Here is a 21637-nt window from a genome sequence, read left to right as displayed (position 1 = left end):
AATTCTTCTGTTGCCTTTTGGGGAAAGGGGACAGTTTGACCATAATTCAGTTGAAAAAAATGCTTATAAAGCAACTGACAAAAAAAGCATATGAGTAGATTTCTCATTTTGCCATGCAGGGTAATAAATAATTGCATCATTTCCAGCAAGCCATAGTATATCTGTGAGATGGTGGATTTCTCTCCAAGGTGTAATCTCTGCAAAGAAACATTAAAGGGGGAGTTGTGACTAAAAGAATTTTTGGTTTCCTGCTTGGGTCTTTATTTTTTATTTTCTAACAACTATAGTGGATGCTTGCAATTACCTCCTAATTTTTATGTGGTTTCCCCTAAGGAATCAATAAAGAGCAAAGTTTCATTATAGCTATTTGCACAACCGTTCCATATTTTCTGCGTCATAAGGCTTTGATAGTTTGGAAGGTAAACTTCACAGATACTTAAAATATATCTTTCTGTCTTGCATCTTCAACTCAGATTCTGAGAATACTAAAATGAAACCTTTTTAAACTTGCCTTTTTTTTTTTTTCCCCAATTGCATTTAGTGATAGTCCCAATGCTGTCCATGAGGTGGAAAAATGGTTACCACGACTGCACTCGGTTGTCATAGGACCTGGCTTAGGTAGAGATGAAGTTCTGCTTGAGAACACTAAGGTAATGTGTGTACTGATACTTTATTCTGTGTCTTCATGTTGAGTTTTATTAACCAATTCCCTATCTTCTGTATAATTACACAAATGTTTTTGATAGGTTACTAAGTAATAAATTTAATAAAATATTATTGGCTGTTAGTCACAGTCTTCTTTATTATACTGTAAGCATCATTCTGAATTTTAGGTACTCTTATGGTTGCTTTCATTTGTTTTTGTTTTGATTGTGAAAGCTGCTAATTAAGATCTAGGTGTTGGCATCTCTAGATAAAGGACTCTGTGTTTTCTTAGGTGCAAAGCACCTGTACTGTGTGCATATAAATATGATTGTGAGCCCCTTATTTTTCAGAATCATATTTGACAACTTGTATCAGAAGAGCTACCAAAGAACAGGGACTGTGTCCCCTTGTAGTAAGTAATAGTCTTAATTATAAAATGTTGCAGATTTCTACTCTGGATAAAGAGAGTAATCCTATTTTCTTTCAAGCCTTAGTGGAGAGCTGAAAACAGAAGCTTTAGATAGTTCTGTACTCTTAAATAATGTGTACTTAGGCTGTCATCCAGATAATGTCTTGAATTGCTGTCAACACATCTTTGTAGATTAAAAGTATCTTTCAGTCTAATGCAAATCTAATTTTGTACAATTTATTTTTTTTTCCTGTGAAGTATTACTGAATTAATCAGTGGCACTAACAAGTGGAGTTAATATAATTTACAGATATGTTGACAGTGACACGTGAAATTGAAAAGCAGGGAAAGCAAGAGGCAGGAGACCACACTATCCAAGTAGTTTAGAATACCTTGAGAGATACAGAGAGTGATTATTTTTGTTTTTTAAACTAGGATTTTATTAAAGGAAGTTGCTGTTGGGGCTTCTCACTTCTTTCATTCTCCTGCTTCCAAAAAATGTTTAGTTTATCCCAGAGGCACAAAATTGATAAAGAGCATGTATTCAGAAAGAAAGAAAAAATAAATTTATTACAGTTGATCAAGAAACCAAATTCTATTCTGAATGAAAAATTTCAGTAGATGTTATGTTCATTTTTGTCAGAGAAATGCTTTTTCTTTCTTGGTTTTTAGGAAAACAGCTTTAAACAAAAGAAAACAAGAATTCATTTAGAGCATCTACGATACCTAACATAAGTTGGTCTATATAAGAATTCTGCCTGAGTTTTATGAAGATGTCAGTGTGGTTATCTCCATTATCAAAGTATCAAGAAGTGTCCTTGATTTTTATATATTTGTTTTAATTTTTAACCTTTTTTTGTTTTTTTGCATTGCTATAAAAAAATTGTTTCCTTAGTGAATTACAAGCATGCTTTTACTTCAAACCTGGCCGTCCCATGTGAAGAAATAAATTCAGCCAATAAGACATTTAAAATCTACTTCATGCTCAAACCTCAGGCCACGTTCATATGAGCTGTGGATCTGACCTTATTAATTTCAGGTCACATTAAAGCTCAAGTTCTTTGTCCTCACTGTAATTATGTAAGTGTTCATTAGTTATCCAGTGTTGGGTTTTTAACATGTAATTGGGGACAAGTGAATGCTGTTCGCATGCTCGAGGAAGACTGGTGCTTCTCTGTGCTGAGGAAAGGCTGAGTCTCTCTCTTGCTTCAATAGCAACTTTGAGATTTGTATCACTCTTCACCTTCAAGAAAAAAAAGCAAGTGATGATAGCATTGCTATTTTAAACTTTTATAGGAGGCTGCCTTGGTATATAATTTTCTGTTTTCCCTTTAAGCTAACCTCAACATGCTGTCCTGTGAATTCAGGGCTGAGACGCAGATTTGTGGTCAGGGTTTTGTATCAGAGTGGCAGTGACAATGGGAGAGAGCTTCCCCTCTTCCTCCTCCTACCCTATTAAAGTGCTGAGGCATAGTGGTCTGTCACCTCTCTGATGCTGTTCTTACATCAGTTCTTGTTAGAATTGTGCCTGCACATTGCCAGTAAACATCCTTGTCCAAACAACTGTGTTTGGGCTGGTTTTCTCTTCTGAGCATTGAAAAATGGACTACTAATGCAGTAACCTGCTACTTCAGATGTACAGCCCGTGATCATTGTTTTGTTGTGGAATAGCTTGATTACTTGTTGACTAGATGGTATATGTTCTCTCTACAGACCAAAGAATGCTTTGCTTTGTCAGCATCTTTAGGACATCACCTGCCTCCCTCATGCTTAATGCCTGCAGTGTGTGTGCTGTGGCATTTCAGTTCCTTTCAACTGACTACCACTCTCTGGACTCTATTTTGTAACCAGTTCCTAATCCATCTCACTGTCTGTTCTTCTATCCCACACTTCCTGAGCTTACTTGCAAGGATGCTATGGGAGACGTGTCAAAAGCCTTACTAAGGTCAAGGTAGACAACATCCACTGGTCTCCCTGCATCTACCCATTCAGTTATGACATCATAGAAGGCTATCAGATTAGTCCAGCATGATTTCCCCTTGGTAAAACCATGCTGGCTGCTCCTGATCATCATCTTCTCTTCCAAGTGCCTAGAGATGATCTGTCATCAACCTCTTCTGAAGACTACATGACCCTAATTCCATGAGACTTGGGTTCAAGACCCTTTGCCAGCTTCACCAACTCTGGAGCAAATAAATAGTCTAAGCTATTTCTCCTAAAGAGAAAGGAACAACCCAGCAGAATTACATCCCTATTATACTTACTTGCCACAGTGTTCATTCAGCCATTCCAGGGACGTTTGAACTTCTGGTCTTACTCTGATCTGATTCTTCTTTTAGCCTAGGGTTTGGAAATAGAGGGAATTTCTGCCTGTACCATTAAGAGCTGTTCCTCAAGTTTGTGGGAGAACCAAATTTCTCTTCTGCAGGGTGATGAGTGCAGCTTCTGAGAGGACTTTGGAAGGCATATTATATTCCTTGTGTAGCACTCTGCAGCAGGAGATGATGTTGTCTAATGCTCCAGGATGTTTTGCATCCTACTGCTGCTTAGCAGTCAGACAGCTAGAGGCTTAGTGATGTCCTTTATCAGTTTCTGGTCTCTTGTTCTCTCCATTCTCTTATTCCTTTTGTTATAAATGGGATGTTCCTGTCAAATTTTCTACTTCAGAGGTTGGTGAATCTTTAATGGGTACATTACTGGCTTATTTTCTGATACAGAATTCTTGGTGAAATAGCAGTTACCATTGTGATCAGGTAGAGGAAAGCATTCTTGTTTTCCACCTCCAGGGACATCATCTTAAGGTTGTATGAAAATATCTTGGCTGTAATTAATGTCTAGCAAAGAATGGGAGAGGTTTGGGCCATTGTAATGGATCACCTTCATCAAGTGTGCCCCAAAAGAGCCCATTTGAAATTTTTAAGATGGATTCTTAGTCCCACTTCAGCTAAGGCGTCAGCCCTTCTGTGTTTATTTTAGGTTAGTTGGATTAATTCCCCCTTTCAAGCTTCATGCCTTCAGGATTTAGCAACACTTCACAGCCTTAATAAATTGTCAGAATGGGACTAGGTGCTTCACTACGCTTATCTGCACTAGTTTTTGTAAGATCAAGAGGACTACAGAATACAAAGCCACCTTTTGTGGTCATAGCAGTCCATTAAATGCTAAATCTGCTGCTATGGGCCTTGAGAAGCATTTTCCTTCTGATATCTGAGCAGCCACCTGGATTCCATTTGTACCTAGTATAAGGCACCTGAGAAGCATCCCTGGCTAATGCTGCGGTTGATAGATTAGTAGTATTCTCTGTGGTACCTAGCACAATGCACAAATATGAGCAACAGGATGTTTTAATGTTTGGAATCACTGCACATGTCAAGCAATGTGTGTCATGCATTTGCCTCCTGCCCTGTTTATATTCTGTGGAAAGTCCTCTGGGGAGGGTCTTGCTGTGGGGGTTTAACAATTCATAGACAACTTTTCCAACCTGGTTAATTCTGTTCTAGTCTAGTCTATTCTGTTCTATTCTAACTGAAGTAGCAGTGAGGACACACTACCTTCTGTTCTCAATACTCAGCTAGGAGGAGGAGAGGTAAATGTGATCTTGTGCCTGCAGTACTGCATAGGGAAAAAATGAAGGGCAATGTGTGTGCACCCACTGTGAGAATGTGTGTCTAACTTGTATTTTTCTCAGCCCTCAACCAAACCCTGGTGTTGATGTATATACCACAAGCAGTATCCAGTGGAAAGCTACTCCTACTAGCCAAGCCTCATTGTTTGCAAAGAGCTTGATGAGAGTCAGAATTTGTGGGCATCTTCACTTGTTAGCAGTTGCCAACAGTCCTTTCTCTGTGACGGTGGTACTGGTATGGATAAAGCTGCTCAGGGCATAGAGATCCTTTTGGTTGTGCTAAGAACTGTTAGTATTCTGTGGTTTCCCTACAAATATCTTGATTAGGAAAACAGTGTTTGAAAATACCCTAAAAGGACCTTAAATACATGTTTATGCAGCTTGCAGGCAGAATTTATTTTCTAATATATGCAATGGATCTTGATAAAAGTCATTCACAGTGAACTGGGATGTTTATTTGCTATCTGTGTGTAGGCTTATATTGTTGTTTGACTTGATTTTGATACGTAAGGTATTTTGCTTACCAATGCTTTTATCAACTCTTTCTAGAGCATCATTCAGCTAGAAACCCTAAAAGAAAAAAAATAAGTGATGAATTCAGAGTTCCTTTTAGGTCTGTGTTGATTTGTTTTAAGATAAAAATGCCATCAGCTGACCGTAAATAACTTAAGTGAAATTTAACATCCATATAATCAACCATAAATGGGAAACCTCGTAGGGTTTGCTTTGTAAGTGCAGGCATTCAGTGGATGAGACAACATGAGAAAACTTACTGCCTTTATTTATTCTGAGTCAAGTTTTTTACTTTAGATTTTAGTAGACAGGATTATTTCGTAAGCTGGATTTGGATATTTAGGGACGGCAGTGTAAAAATGTAGTTTCTTAAGTGGTATCTGCTTGTGATCATTAAGCTAAAAAAGGAGTTCTCATTTGTTTTTTTGTAGGACAGTATTTTAGAGGCTTTTGCTTTGTTTTCTTTGTCTTACCTTCAGGCATTACTTTTGGTTATGTTACTTTTATAAACATGTAGCATATGCTTGCAGCAGATATTAAGAAACTGTATAGCTGCAGTTTTCCTCCAAGCCTGAGAGAAAATGATCTACTTTGAATTGAAAAAGGAAGTCTAGAAGTAGATTATTCTCTTTTTCTGTGGTAGACTAGAACAGCTTTGATTAGGTGCCATGTACAACATCTTCAGCTTGACTAGTTTTAACAACAGCTTTAACATTTCCAAGGCACTTAATGAGCGTGATCATGTACTAGGGTACTCTTTAGAGTTCTTACTACCCTTTGCCTGGTTTAAGTGAAGTATTTTCCTGTGCACCTGAAAATCTCTTTTGGAAAACAGGGACTGGCACGTCAAAGGACAAAAGTATGGGTTAGTTGAACTGCCTATAAACAATGAAATAAAGATATTTGTTTCAAAGAAAAGCTATTTGTCTCTGTTTTGTGACTTTTGCTGAAGTATAGTCTTGAGTGGTGGTTAGTTTGAGAGCTTCGCAGGGTGATTAATGAGCTAGTTACACATATGGGAATATATACAGTAAAAATCTCAGGCAATTAGGATAGCTAATGGTGATTTGCATACTGTCCACAAAGAGATTTTGACATTGCTGAATTTCGAAAAGAGGATGAGTTCTTGAATCAGTTTGTGAAAGAAACTCTGAAACTTGCTTTCAGTAAACTGCATATTAAAAAAAAAACCCCAAGCAACAAAGGAAAACAGGTTGCCTACAATACAGCTCTCGAGTGAAGAATCTCAAACAGTGGAACTCCATTTTAAACATTTTTCAAAACTTCCTCTATCAAGTGGCCTGTATTTAGGGCAACTTATCCCCACTGCCAGCCCTAACTGTAGCCTTGAGCAGACTTTGTGCTTGGGATATTTGCCTACCTCTAGCTGTGCAAGATTACAAACTCCTGCTTGCCAAGCCCATTTTCCAAATATCTCTGCTACGGAGCTGCATCCTGACCTCTATTTCAGCTGAGTCTGCTAATGCTGCATTTATCCAGACTTGAAGCGAGGAATGCAGAAATGCTTCCGAGGGCTTTCAGTTCCTATTTGTAGGAATTGATTTGCAGTGTGTTGGGGTGGAACTTGTTTCTCCTGGGCACCTTGAGGAGGGAGGTGTGCAGAAATGCCAGCTGCAGCATTTATAGGGAAATGTTGGGTATTTGTTCCTCCTTTCTCTCTGCTTCAGAGAAAAGTATGGGTTCAGGCTTGTTGGGTGAGAGCACATCCCTGTGGAAAATACAAGCAGTTATAGGTGACATTTTAACTACAGTTTCTGATCCTAGTTTTCAGTAGAGAGTTCTTTGTAAAAGCGAGTGCCACTCCTTTTTGATTATTTAAGGTTGTATGAGACATAACCAGTATGAAGTTGTATGCATTTATGTGTCTCTTCCAAACCAGAAGATGTAATTACATACTTGGCATGTGCGGGTTGCAGCAGAATGCACTTTGAGTCAGCCAAAGGCAAGATTATACAGCTTCCTAAAATGTTTGAATGTCATCATGGTCAATGCTATCTATTATGATGGCATGCTGAAGCTTGATCTTCTTTTTGAGCACATGGATAATGAGTTTTGCCAAGAGTAGGTCAAGACATGACTTCTGAAGACACCGAAGAAATACAGTATTTATTGATGTATCAGTGAAGAAAGCTTTGCCTGCAGTATTTTTCCTTTGCAGAGTAGAAAGATGACAATGTGGTGCATCCTTAGTGAAAATTAATTACTGTTGTGGGATAGATTTTGCTTTATATATGCCACTATTGTGGTTTTGTATTTATTTAATTAAAATCCAATCTTTCATTACAACCACTGGCTCTAATTTCCTGATTCTTCCCTTTGCAAACACCAAATGTCAACTATTGTGTAGCTAAACCAGTTCATCAGGAAAAACACACGGAGTGATGTAACTACTAATACAGTAAAAGCAACTGCAGATGTTCTGCTGCCAATCCACGTTAATTAAGAAAGCTGAACAGGATATATCTAAGTCAGGTGTTGTAGGCAAAACTGTACATAACTGTATTTTCCAAAGAGCTGTGGAGAATCAGCTTGTGTGCTGTCGTGTGCAAATGTTGTGTGTAAATTGGATCTGTGTGTTATTGCTGGCTTGTGGACTTGGGTGGAGAAGTCGTATAATATATTCTTTGCATTCTGAGCTATCCGCTGGATGTATCTTGGAGCTCGGATCTCCAAAACCCTAGTGTACAGTTTGACAGGAAGGCATGATGTCTTGGGTTTGCCATTGATGCTTGTACGTGTTACTCTTCAGTTATGTGATTGGTGTTTGAATTTCAGGTCTCGTCTTACTAACACTTCTTAATATTTTCAATTGGCAATGTTTTAAGTCCTTTTCCATATAAATAACTGTTACATGGGATAAAACTGAGCAGACTGTTCCTGATCACACAATACCATAGGTATTGGTGTTAAAGTAGAGTCAGTCTGAGCTGTATTCTGCGAATTTACAGTAAAGGTTCTTGCATATGCTTAAAGTACTAACCAGGAAAGTCCATGCCAAATACTGAGATACAGATTCAGCTGAAAACTGATTTTTGCCAGGATGTTGCCACTATTTCTGTAAAGACCACATATGCAAGCAGATGTTGGGGTTTGTTTTTATACACTATGTGCAGCAGTAGAGGGTTCAAAAGTGGATGTCATCTCGTGTAATTCTTAATGTCTAAAAAAGCAGTAAAATGTCTGTGATAGCTGAGAAAGGCATGTATGTTTGTGGTGATTCTTCCCATACTAAATGCAATATCCGAGCTGCATGGGATGAATTGCTCTCCGGTGGGGAGCCATTTGACCTTTAAATGGCGACAGGTGACATGGGTCCTGTCCAGAATCAATAGGAAACAGAGGTTCTCCGATGAATGTTGTGTCCTTCAAATGGGTGGTTGTTTTAAGGGATACTGTTACCTCTGTTACTGCTGTATTATGATTGCCAGATTACACCCTCCTTCCCCAGAACTTCCTCCCTGAGGTTCTTTTTCTGTCTCCAAGCAATTTCTGTCAGGTTTTCAAAAAGGAAAAGGAAAGGAAAATAATTAGGGTTGTTTCTTTTCCATTTGTTTAGTGGTTGGGGGTCTTTTTAGGTTATTTGTTTGTTTGTGTGTGTTTGGTTTTTTTAGTCAGAAACGAGCTTTCTAAATAAGACAAAGGACTTTGTATCCCCTGATCATTTGTTTTAGAATGAGAGAAAGAAAAAGCAAAGATCACTCAGTATCTTAGATTAGAAACTGATACCTCAGAGATTTGGTACACAATAAAAGTTGCTTGGCCAATAGATTTTACTTGGCAAAATGAAGTTTCTCCTCAGAGCAGAGGTAGAATGTCTCAAAATTGTGGAGGACGTGCTGGAGAGGTAGGAACTCAAAACATTATTTGGAAGAGATGCCTTATTCCTCTGGAATGCACGAGTGATCCAGTCTTCCAGAAGCTGTTTACCTAATACATGTATTTTCACGCTTTGTAGCTTCCACTGTTTTGTTTTGTTTGGGGGTTTTTTGTGGGTTTGGTTTGGTGTTTGGTTGGTGTTTTTTTCTTTCTCACTTAACATTCTCTTTGGTGGAGAGTGGATCTTCAGGATTCTTTTATGTAGCCTGTTGTTAAACAGATAATACGTAGACAAACAAGGGAAGTCTTAAACAGTAGTCAGGAGTAGTCAAGATGACAGTTAAGAGGAAATCTGAAAAGGGTCCAGACAGAAACAACAACAACTCTGTTTTGAGAACAGAACTTTGGCAAAATTAGTTCCCTGGATTGCTCATGATGCATTTAAGAGAACAGTTTGGAAGATACGGACTTCTGATATCTGCTGTCTTCCTTCAGACTTGAAGTTTCATGAAAGACAAACTTCCTAAAGTTAACATACTAGAATAACCTGGTGATTCGTATTAGTGGGAAGTGGAGCGGTAATCATTTCAAGTGTACTGAAGGAGTTTGGTTGCCAATGTATGAAAATAATTAAAACCAGTTAGAAAATGAGGTTGCAGTGGCTGGTATTTGTGTCTTCAAAAATTGGGGAGGATTATCTGAATGCTTTCTTATATCTTGCTCATTGGTTCTCTAATGAGAAGAGCTTAGTATGGTTCAAAAATAATTGGACAATTGGATACATATGGAAAAAAAAACACACCATAAATGTGGTTGCTAGACCCACAACTTCATTTGATTATAACCAACTGAGTCAAATTAAATGTAATTGTTAATGAACTTAACACAGCAGGGGTTAAGCAATACATCTGTGAAGTAAAGCTGAGGCGTGCACATCTGTGCAGATTAACATTAATGAATATAGAAATAACTCTGTCTCATTATTTCTTAAAAAGCTTTGCAAGTAAGACTTTCTGGTCTTTCAGTATGCTGCAGCTAATTCTGGGTATGTTTTAAGATTACATCCTTGCACAACTGCTAAATATACTTACAAATTTGAATAATTCAGTAGCAGCTGAAACAGTGTGATTTGTGTAAAACTTGAGATTGGTTCAATATTACTTAAGTAGCTGAATATAAGAAAAGACTTGTGGTGTTCCCTTGGAATCCCAAGGAGCATGGACACTTGGCAGTCTGTGACACAGAGTACAAACTTGAGACCTGTGCAAGCATGTGTGTATTATGAAAGGTTTTTATTCTGTAGTAGCTTCTAGTGTAGCTCCAGATGTGTGTTGGAACAAGTCCTCAGGCTTGGAGCAGTGGATAGTATTTCAGTGTCATGCTTCCAGCATGCAAACAGTGCCCAAACAGACAAAAGTAGTATTGGGCTGAAGCACACTGCTAAATAAATTCTGGTCATCCATTTGAAAACGGAGAGATTTCTACTGATACTAGAAGCAGCAGAACCAGGTAGGAGTGAGATCATGAAGTTATGTATATTCTATAATCAGCAGTTTGCAGGAAGCAAGCTGGGCGGCGTTTGTTTTGACCACAATACAAGAACAGATAGACATTCGATACTCTGAATGTTAATTAAAAACTGGCTTCCTTTGTTATTCCTTACATAATGTCTTGCTAACCTGTGGAGCTCAGTGCCATACAAATAGCTAATCTGAAGACCTCAATAACATTCAAAAATAATTAGACTTTTGGATGGATACCATTCTCTGTCATCTTCTACAGGAAAAAAAGATAAAACTCCCCAGCTTCAAAGGCAAGTTGGTAATGACCAACATTCAAAAAACTTGACTGTCAGCCATTGCTCATTAAAAAAGCTCAAGCTTGAGTAGTTTTCACTGCTCAGGAGAGGGAACAAGGACAGGCAATCTGCTAGTAGATGCTGCTTGCTGAAAAAAATTTGCAAATATTCTGTTGTCTGGGTCACCTCAGTTTTGCTTTGAAAAGTATAAAACCTCCAGGACCATGAGTGAAGTGACATCTTATGTACTATTTGTCTTGGAATGTTTGTATGTAAACTGAAATACTGCAGGGGGGCTATCATCAGAAAGGCAACTAAAATTAGTACTGTGGTTAGTGATAGGTTTCTATCAGGGCAATACTCACTTGGATTTTTCTTTCTTTTTCATTGGAAATGTATGCTTACCATGCGTGGCTTACTTCAGCATTGCATGTCTCCTACACCAGGGAAAGTGAGTGAGACTGTGCCCTTCTATTTTTGCATATCGACACCAAGGCATCAGTTATGGAATCCTGTCCACACTGCTTATACTTGAACAAAGGAGAGAATAATGTGATTGTAAAATTACTGGTTGATATGAAAATGTTTTACCTTAGCTTACAGACTATAACAGACTGTTTTGTGGTTTGGGTTTTTTTTTATCTTGGTTTGTAAAAACAACTTCCATGATCAGATTTATTGTATGGATTTGGTTTGGATCTTACGGGATTTAAATTATCAATCATCTTAAAGTTACCTGCTTTTTTTGGTGTGTTCTTTTTCAGGTTATTATAGAAAAATCAAAAGTGAAAGGAATTCCTATCATTATTGATGCTGTAAGTACTTTCTTGATTCGGTCAGTGATTCCACGTTTAGGAATCTCTTCAGTAAATGTTCTTCTTACTGTTCCTTTGCAGGATGGACTGTGGCTCATTTCCCAGCAGCCTTCTCTTATTCAGGGCTACCAGCGAGCTATTCTTACCCCAAACTATATGGAGTTTAGCAGACTGTATGAAGCCATGGTGAGCTGTTTTCCATATTGATATTTACATGAATGCAAGTTTAGTCTTTTTAGTCTTTAAAAATAAACAGCTTATTACTGGCTTAAACATTACCTGCCACTTCTTGTATGTGAAAGAAGCATTCTCTTAATTTTTATTCCATGGGATAATTGCCACAACAGAGAACATTCTTAAACAGCTCTTTTAAAAAGCCTCTTGGTTGTGCATTTCATTGTCACTGCAGTGGCTATAGTTAAAAAAAACCAAACAAACCCTGGAATGACTGATGCTGCTGCTTTCCCCACCCCCATTTTTTTAACTCCCATATGTATGCTGAAGTAGCATGTGTTAGGATATGTTGTTCTAGTAGTAAAATATGTGCTGTGTATGAAATTCTTGTGTTGTAGCTTAGAGATCCTGTAGACAGTAGTGATCATCATGGATGTGTATTAAGACTCAGCCAAGCCATGGGGAATTTAACAATTGTTCAGAAGGGAGAAAGAGATCTTATTTCAGATGGAGAGAAAGGTAAGTGAAGCCTTTTGCTTTTAGCAATGTGATTTTTGCTTTGCTTTGTTTGCTTTGAGTCATGGTCCAGCGGTTGGACTATATACTAATTGTTTGCCTGTATTCCCCCTGATCATTGAAGGGGTGGGATGGTTGTCTTTGCAGATTACCTTTAGGTGGTTTCTGTAAATTGATATTTACTTGCTGAAAAAAAATGCTGATTTTATTTGTTGTTTAAACAGCTGATTAATTTATGTTTTACATTACACAGGAAATTAATCTTTTTAATCTTTGAGACAGTCTATGTAAGTGGAGATCTCATAGGTAAATTAAGGCAGAACAGTATTGCTGTTTAAGCATACATTGGGGGGGGGTGGGTGTGGGTGTGTTAAAAATGAAGGCATCTTGAGGTTCACAAGCTTCTTGTTTCCTTGATGCTGTTCACCATGGGTCTGTAGATTAGCATGCAGATACATGACTTGCACATTAGCCCTGACAGTTTAAAAGAGAAGCAAAACAAATTAACTCTAGATTGCCATCACAGCTTTTTTAAACAGTCACTCGTTATTATGGTTAAAGTATACTTAATAGAACACATGCTTTTTTTTATAGAGTTAATTTACTGGGATCAGTATAAAATTAATTTGTGAGTGCCTTCATTGCATTTTGGCTGTGTGGTCTTACTTCACATACATAGCAAGCAGCAGCTCAGCTTCTAGTTTACTTGAAATATTAATCTCAGGTAAATGTTCATGCTGGTTCAGAATCAGTTTGTGCATACAGGCAATTTTTCATTATTGGGAGCCAAGGGAGTCTTTTTTAAACAGATGTAAAATGACAGCTGGGTTGTACAGAGCCACCTTCCACATTCCCCCTATTAGTACAGATACTACAGCAGACTGAAGCAAGCTGGAATCTGGAAGCAATACAGTTCTGTGTGGTGAAGCACTCTGGTTAGTCATATAGTACCAAAGCTGCTCTGCATGCAATCTGCTGTCATACTTGCACCCATAGCAGGCTTGATTTGTAACCTGGGATAGTCAGGCCAGGTTTAAGGGAGGATGACCTCTGCCAGCAGATAAAATACCCTGGCTCCAGTTTATGCCAGCTGGAGAGCTTTAGAGCACTGTAGTGTATCTTCTTTCTTTCTTTCTTACTGTTTATGGCAATAATATTCTTTTTATACAGAAATGCTGGGAAAACTGGGTGAGCATTTTAGACTGACCACATTAACAGCTCTTCTTTGAGCTGTTACTCTTGAGATAAAAGTACTCCCACAGATTTACAAAAATGAGAAACAACTGAAATTCTTTCCAATTTCAATCCTTAGTGTTCAGGTGTGGCACAGGTTTGGTGTGTCTTGTGTGCTTGAGGGGCTTTACATGGTTTATTTGGGGTTTTTTTCTGTGTTGTTCTTCCTCACATGCTGATTTAATTTTTTTCCTCTTAGTTAAGTGGCCTTTTGATTTGAGTTTTGTGACTTTACAGTCTTTGTTTGAAGTCCAGCTATCAACTGGTTTCTTTTCTTGCCTTCTAGCACTGATTCTTTCTCTCTCCAGATGACAGACATTTTGGGTAGAAATGCTGCACTGTTAGAAAGCAGTTGTTAGGTTTAGTACAGGTTATAATGTCGGTTACAAACACTCTTTTTAGGGTTTGTGTTGCTTGCAAAGAGGTTCTTGTGAATTTTGCAGAAACTATGGACTTCAGCTTTCTTTTAACAAGGATGTTCTGTGGGTGATATAATCAGTGAACTTTTTAAAAGCCTCTCGAATGCCATTACATTGAGAAAGGAGATTTTGCTGTCAGCTGTGTGCCCCAACACAGAACATGTTGTCATGTCACTGACCTTGAATTCTCTCCCAGATTTTTCACTCCTAACTACTTCTTTACTTCACCTGTCTGTTCTTTTGAGTCTGCTTTGTTGTGATGTGTTTGGGTTTTTGTTTTGGTTTTTGGTTTTTTTGGGCTAAGACAACACAGATGATGATTCTAGCATGAGGGAAATCCTGATAATTAGATCAGGCCAGTGTTTTCTGGAAACAATCAAATACCATGGAAAAAAATCCTGTACTCGTCTTGCGTTTTATTTTTCAAGTCATGATTGCAGTGCTTAAGCTGTACCTGTTTGTAGGCTTCACCTCCTTGAGATGATCTGCTCAGTGCAATGACGCTGTAGTTTCCATATATTTCTTTTTTTAGGAATACACTGAGTTTGTGGGGTGGTGTGTGTGGTTTGGGGGGGGTTTGGGGGGGCGGGGAGCAGGGTGGAGAGGAAGGAAAAAGGAAGTCTCAGTGTTCTCCAGGGAAATCAGAAATTGCAAACTGAACTTTGTAGCTTTAGTGTTTTGTGCTCAGTTGTTTGTTGTGCAAGGAAGGCTTTTTGAAGATACTGAAATCTGCAGCAAGGAAGACTGACTTGGTGAATACTTCATAGCTTAGAGTGATTGTAGTGTTTGTTTTCACAGTACTTTTATTCGTGAGTCTGTAGGAAATTCGGTAGGCAACTTACTTACTTGTATGTGAAAACAAAACCAGTTATTGGATGGTTTGATAGTGAGCTGGAAGTACAGGTGTTGGTGGAGGATTACAGTCAGTACATAGGTCTGTAAACAGGCAGGCACAACATATTCTGACTGAAGGTGAAGCTCAGTAAATTCAGTTTTGTGTTGGCTTAGAGCCGGACAGATCCTCTCTTGCCCAGAGAGCGACAAAAGAATGACACGCACACAAATGGATTGGAGAGTGATGGAAATCTTAAATGGAAAAGCAATTGGTGTTTCACAGAAACTACAAAGCATAGTGGCAAAGATATCCCAAAGCGTACAGTCCCTTACACCACATCCAAAGGCACCCCCCAACACTTCCCTTCTCCCCACCTGGTGGTATACCAAAAACACCCCCCAGGGCTCTTTCTTCCTTCCCACCACCACTCTTAGGCTAGTCTCAGGCTAGCCAGGTCTGAGACTTACCACCACCACCACCTTCTCCTCCTGGCATTAGGCCCAGACAGGCCTAAGAGGCCTTGAGATACTACCCTACCATTACCCTATAGGGAGCATCTCCCACGGGAGCAGAGAGGGAAGAAAGAGGAAGAGAAAGACTTTGCAGATGGATTTATAGGGCGCAGGATTTATGGCTAGAAATAAGCTGTTTCTTGTGTTCACCTACTGGGTTGGACACTCAGGAAAAGGTGTAACTTAGGTGGCAGTAACAGCAGGCACCCAGCCTAAATTGCCCCAAGGTTAAAAGCAAGGCAGTCTTTTCATTAACAAAAAATTACCTATGACAATAACATACCTAGAACTTCGAAAGGTTGCCAAACAGAAATGCTTGAATGCCTTCTGAGGTTTGTTTTTAAAGATCAGATTAGGTGATGCAGGTGATACCTCATGACCTTAAAATCCATACTGAACTACATACATGGCCTCTGTGAAGTCAGCAGCAGCCCTCCACTTCAAAGGAGGTTTTTCTGAAGTTCTTCTCAATTTCAGTTATGAGCTGCCAGCTGCCCTGTAAAGGTAATCACCAGGATTAAAATTAAGTTTTATATACTCTTTTTCTCTTTCCTTTTGTAATTTCACATTATAGCTTGGTCTACAGTTATTGATTCCCTGCTCTACAAAGATGAGCTTCACCATGCTCTTGGTAGGTGATATCAGTGCCATCACTGGCCAGGGTAGGCATGAGTATTCAGCCTGTGGGTGAAAGGTAAGTCAGCTTTAATTCACTGTGGCACAGCTCTCTAAGGTTTTCTTGTTATTACTCTTTGACAATCTGGTCAATAATAAAGTGTGGTTATACCAGTCTTGGTTCCTAACATGTTTAAAATTTAGTTAGGTCCTTGAAGCAGAAGATTCATATTTTTGTTTTTAACTACTGTAATGAGTTTTCTGTATTTTCCATAGCACCTGTGTTGTCCTATTCTCCCTTCCAAAAGGCAGACTTTATGAGTAACCAGCCTGCTGCTTCCTTTGACTACTTTTACCTGGAGCCAGTAGCCAAACTTAGTTTCTCTCCAGCTGTAGCTATGGTCAAGAGAAGCAATGAGGCATGTGAGAGGGATTATTAAGTACTGAATACAGGGTAAAAAGCTGACTCTTGCCATAAATCCCCAAGCAGTATTTCTGATTTCTGCCATTCATTGCCTGTGCCAGCTGGAAAGGAAGCGCTTGTTAGTCCCTACCTCTCTCAGCTAAAAGCTCTTACAGTGACAAGCTGAGCTGCCCAGCTAGTTTTACCTAGGCTTTTAACTGAGAGGCAGCACCTTCGTCTCCAGTCCTGCTTCTGCAGAATGGGCAAAACAGGGAGGTTGTGGTTCCTGTCCTTTGTGTCCCTGTGCTCTCCTTTGCACATGTAGTTCAGCTTGCTGTCTCCCTGGCACCACTCACCTGTCATGGCATCCATCCCATGGCTACTCTACCTATACAAGAAAAGCAATGTAAAATTTGGATGATTTCCCTTTTTTAAATTGCCTGATGTCTCACACTCAAGGACCTACCGAAGTTTTAAAAGTGTGATTAGGGAGTATAACACTATAAGCACCTTTATATAAAAGCCAGCTTACATTTTCCACATCAGTTAAGTGATTTCTCCAGCCGAAGTCATTAGTTTCCCTGTCTGTATGCTCCCTGGGAGTCCACAGTCTCCAGCCATGTGCTTTTGTGAGCTAACTTGCAAAAGGAGAAAAGATACATTTCTTGCTATTTGAGTATGGGCCAGGTCAGAGATGTGTATCAGTAAGAGATGCAGTAATGATCTAAACCTGATCCTTGCATTTGGTGGAGCAAAATGGTCCTCGATAGCTACTTTGTCTTGCATAGAAAATGGAATTCTTAAGCCTTTTAATTAAACAAGAGTATTTGCTGTTCTGTGGGGTAGCTGATGTTAGCTGATCCAATCCGTCTGGATCATACCAGAAGTAAGAATGGTTGTGCCTTTCATGCACAGATTGCCAAGGACATTGGGACCAGAGCAGTAGTCCTGCTCAGTAAGAGGAAAACCAAGTACAAAGAGCTTGTTGAGGATGTCTGAGATTCAAGAATTAAATTCTAATGTCCAGGCTGTCTTTTGGGCTGCAGTGTCAGTAAATGTGATAGCTTCACATAGGCTCTTCAGCTGCCTTCATCGTTCAGTATTACGTGTCTAGCCTTGGCAACCTAGCCCATATTTCACATTCTGTGCTCCAAATACAAACATGAAGAATGAATCCCTGGGTGTTTGGGTGTTTTTCACTAAGGTGTGAACACTGTTAGTCAAGAACACACAGGCATACATTACTTTGTAAACTCCATGGGCCTTTGGTTTCCTAACTGTAATGTGTCTAGGAGCTATTGCTGTAAGTAGGGCTGCCTGTGTACTGCCATGTCAAAATCTGTTTCACAGTTAACTCACAGCAGTTGATCACAGCAAAACTGCAAAGTTCTTCCTCCCCCCACCACCTTTCAAAGAGAGGACAGCTATTTTCAGTTACATAACAGACTGTTTTTAAATTAATCATACAATACCTGTAAATGGGTCATTTGTCTGGGCTTTGATCTGCCAACACAGTCAGGGCTGGGAGTTCTTCCAGCTTAAAACTTGATGGCAATGGTATAGTTAAGTATTACACCATGCTCTGAATGCTTACCCAAATGCTAATGCTCACCTTATCTTCAAGGAGTGCTGAAAAGACAGTGATGGTAACTTATTTTATAGCCTGAAATGCATTAACATAGAGCTGCTAAATGACTTGGCCATAGTCACCCAGCAAGTATGGGGCAGAATTTTGTGTGGAGTTTAAAACTTCCTAATTTTTGCTTCTGTTAGTATGTGACAGCCTTCATTTTTTTGTTTCTGTTGAACCCATACTTTAGTGCTGATTTTTTCCATGGGATTAGAAGAAATCAGTGTGACTGTGTGAGGGCGGTGATGTATTTGCTGCATACAGCTCTGCAGTATTTATATGCATTTTAGTGACTGTTGAAATTATCACCCTGTGTAATAAAGATACCAGCTTTGGTTTCCCAAACCTATTAAAAAACAAACCAAGACACCCTGCCCCAGCAGACAATTTGAGTGGCATTAGTTGTGTATTTCTATCTCTTAAGGTCTGTCAGTTGAACTACAGATGAACCTCTCCATTATTTTGACTGAGTCTGGTGTCAAACTAATTGACTGACCTCAAGTGGCCTGTGCTGCTGCCTTTCAGCATTGACACATTGTGGTGATTTCCGTCTTTACAGTTTCTCTGTTGTCCGATGTCTTGGTATCCTCAGCTATTCCAAGAGCCGTATTTTCTAGGCTTTCTGATGCAGGTGTTCATCCCTAGTTGAATGTGGCATAGCCTCGATGAGCGATGGACTGAAAAGTACTTTGTCCTTGTATAAATACTTTGTTCTGCATCTCCAGTTCTGGGCCCCTCAGTTTAGGAAGGAGGTTGACTTGCTGGAGCGTGTCCAGAGAAGGGCAACAAGGTTGGTGAGGGGCTTGGAGCATAAGCCCTATGAGGAGAGACTGAGGGAGCTGGGGTTGCTTAGCCTGGAGAAGAGGAGACTCAGGGGTGACCTTATTGCTCTCTACAACTACCTGAAGGGGGGTTGTAGTGAGGCAGAGGTTGGTCTCTTCTCCCAGGCAACCAGTACCAGAACAAGAGGACACAGTCTCAGGCTGTGTCAGGGGAGGTTTAGGCTGGAGGTTAGGAGGAAGTTTTACACAGAGAGAGTGATTGCCCACTGGAATGGGCTGCCTGAGGAGGTGGTGGGGTCGCCGTCGCTGGGGGTGTTCAGGGCGAGGCTTGACAGGATGCTTGGTTGCATGGTTTAATTGATTAGGTGGTGTTGGATGATAGGTTGGACATGATGATCTTGAAGGTCTCTTCCAACCTGGTTTGTTCTATTCTATTCTATTCTGAGGGATAGAACTTCCCCCCCCCCCCCCCCTTCTCAGCATCATCGCTGACTATTCAGTCATACCCATCTAATCGAAGTCTTGTAATGTTGTCACTGGTTGTCACTGCTCAGTGCAGCACATAAGGATGTCACCCCTGTGGTCCTTCAAAGAGCTGCTTGAGCTGTCTTCACAGCGGGTCACAGACATTTAGTGGGGGATGTTGGATTGCAGGAGTGGGAGGGTGCCGGTTTTATTTTTGTTGCTCTAGAAAAGAGCTGGGAAAAGCATCAGGAAGACTTTGTCCTTCGTGGATTTGGCAGTGTGCCAGCACGTCTTGATGGTAGTGTGGTATTCCTGCTTTTATTTTAAAAGCTTCTAACAGTGACTGTACTTCAGAGGAGTTTTTCATTCCTTTTCCCATTGCCTGTTGTGCTGTTTATCATCCTTTTATTTTGAGATGTTCTTTGAGGAACTGAGCCTCTGTGCAAGAAGCCCAAGTGTGTTACTTTTTCCCTCACTCACTCAAGTGACTTTCCAGTAATTCTGCTTCTTTGAAGGCATTGCATGGATTTGTTTTTCAGCATCTCTTTGCGGTGTACAGAGGTCTACTTTCTGTTGCTGCCTGTGAGGTAGTCTGCACATACTTGAGACCTACTTTTTTTTTTTAAAAACACTAACAAAAGATCACTTTTTTTTTTTCTGTAGCAGGATATTATAATTGGCCTAGTTTGAGGAGATCTTGCTTTCCTGTATAGCTCAACACTGACTGGAAGCTTGTGGGGCTACAAATAGTGGCAGATGGTGACATACAGTTAATAAGCAGGGGCTTGTGCTCAGCTGTCAGTCAGAAGGCCCCAAAGCTTTTGAACAGAGGATTTCCATCCTGCCTCCTGCCAGGAGTTCAAGCCCTCAAAGTGAAAATCCTGTGAGATACCATCTTCAAAGTAGCAGAATTAGAGGTAATTTCTCCAAAGCACTGGATTTTTTGAAAAAAGGGAAGTAACCCATGCCACCCAAAAGGGCATGCCTTCTTCAAATAGCTAACTCAGAAGAGCATTACACTTGTGAAATTTGACATTAACTACTGCTCCCTGAGAAACACATCCAGAATCCTAATTTGGGGAGGAGGGGGGAGGGGAGAGGAGCGATTGGGAAAATTAACTGCTGGCAAGGCTGCAGCAGTGTCTGCCACGTTCCTGGTGACTGATGAATCTTTGCCCTCTCAGTGGCAGCAAAAATGCACAACTCACAAGCCCAGCAATTACTGCTGGAAAAATCAGTAGGACATAGAAGTGAAGAACAGGTCTTTGCTGCAGCAAGTAACAAAAAAGCAGAAATGAACTACAGAATGCATAGAATACATAGAATAGAATAGAATAAACCAGGTTGGAAGAGACCTTCAAGATCATCGCGTCCAACCCATCAACCAATCCAACACCACCTAAACAACTAACCCATGGCACCAAGCACCCCATCAAGTCTTCTCCTGAAAACCTCCAGTGATGGCGACTCCACCACCTCCCCAGGCAGCCCATTCCAATGGGCAATCACTCTCTCTGTATAGAACTTTTTCCTAACATCTAGCCTGAACCTCCCCTGGCGCAGCCTGAGACTGTGTCCTCTTGTCCTGGTACTGGCTGCCTGGGAGGAGAGACCAACATCCGTCTGTCTACAACCTCCCTTCAGGTAGTTGTAGAGAGTAATAAGGTCACCCCTGAGTCTCCTCTTCTCCAGGCTATGCTCATGAATGGGAAAGGTCCTACTTGCATTACAGATCCTTTTTAACCTCTTAATATTTAAGAGCAGATTTTTTCCCATTATTTTGCAAGAGAAAAACAGCTTTTAAAAATACAGCTAGTACTGCTTCTAAAACAGTTCAGCTTTTCTGTTTGTGCATCTTGGAGAAACCCAACCCAAATGACTAGAGAAAATTGAGGTAAGAACTGTTGTCCAGGCAGTGTCTTTCTTTATACTTTGCTTGTGCACTTGGCATGCTCAGGGGTGCACAAACCATCGTGTGCATAGTCCTGAACCTCAGTAGCTCTGCACTAGCTGACTGGAGCTGCTGAGGATCGCTACTTAGTCACAAGTGATTCTCCCATCTCCTCCATTCTCCTAGGAGAGGGAAATACATTTCTCCTGGTTTGTTTGTTTGTTTTTCTCAGAGCCGAGCATGAAAGAAAAGCTGGGGGTAGACACATACATACAAAGAGAGTTTGGTAGCAGAATCGATGCTGTTTTCTTTTTGTTTCCTTACGTGTCCGTCAGGATTCTTGCTTGGGCTTGTTGAGAGTGGAGAGCAAAGAAGTTATATTTGTTGAAGTCATCTGCATGTTCTTCATAAAGCTTCACAAAGAAATCAGTTTGACCAGGGCCCTTTGTATGTTCCAATAGAAATGCAGTATCAGGTATTCTGACAGAGCTTATCCAGTGACAGAAACATCCATGGATGC

At 40.0% G+C, this 21637-nt stretch overlaps 1 protein-coding gene across 4 annotated transcripts in view; it reads left to right on the top strand.

The window, feature by feature from the left end:
* NAXD (NAD(P)HX dehydratase) overlaps nucleotides 1–21637 on the top strand; it is a 49997-nt gene that overhangs the window by 22515 nt on the left and 5845 nt on the right. For all 4 annotated transcript variants that reach the window (XM_054162868.1, XM_054162866.1, XM_054162867.1 and 1 more), the window contains 4 exons: nucleotides 542–650; nucleotides 11592–11642; nucleotides 11724–11828; nucleotides 12215–12335. In XM_054162868.1, the coding sequence (XP_054018843.1) occupies nucleotides 542–650; nucleotides 11592–11642; nucleotides 11724–11828; nucleotides 12215–12335 (386 nt within the window). The remainder of the gene's footprint in view (nucleotides 1–541; nucleotides 651–11591; nucleotides 11643–11723; nucleotides 11829–12214; nucleotides 12336–21637) is intronic.

This window comes from Dryobates pubescens, chromosome 7, assembly GCF_014839835.1.
Source record: "Dryobates pubescens isolate bDryPub1 chromosome 7, bDryPub1.pri, whole genome shotgun sequence".
In the NCBI taxonomy this organism is placed as follows: Eukaryota; Metazoa; Chordata; class Aves; order Piciformes; family Picidae; genus Dryobates; species Dryobates pubescens.
The sequence above is the reverse complement of the archived record's forward strand: the minus strand, read 5'-3'. Positions and strand labels throughout refer to the sequence as shown.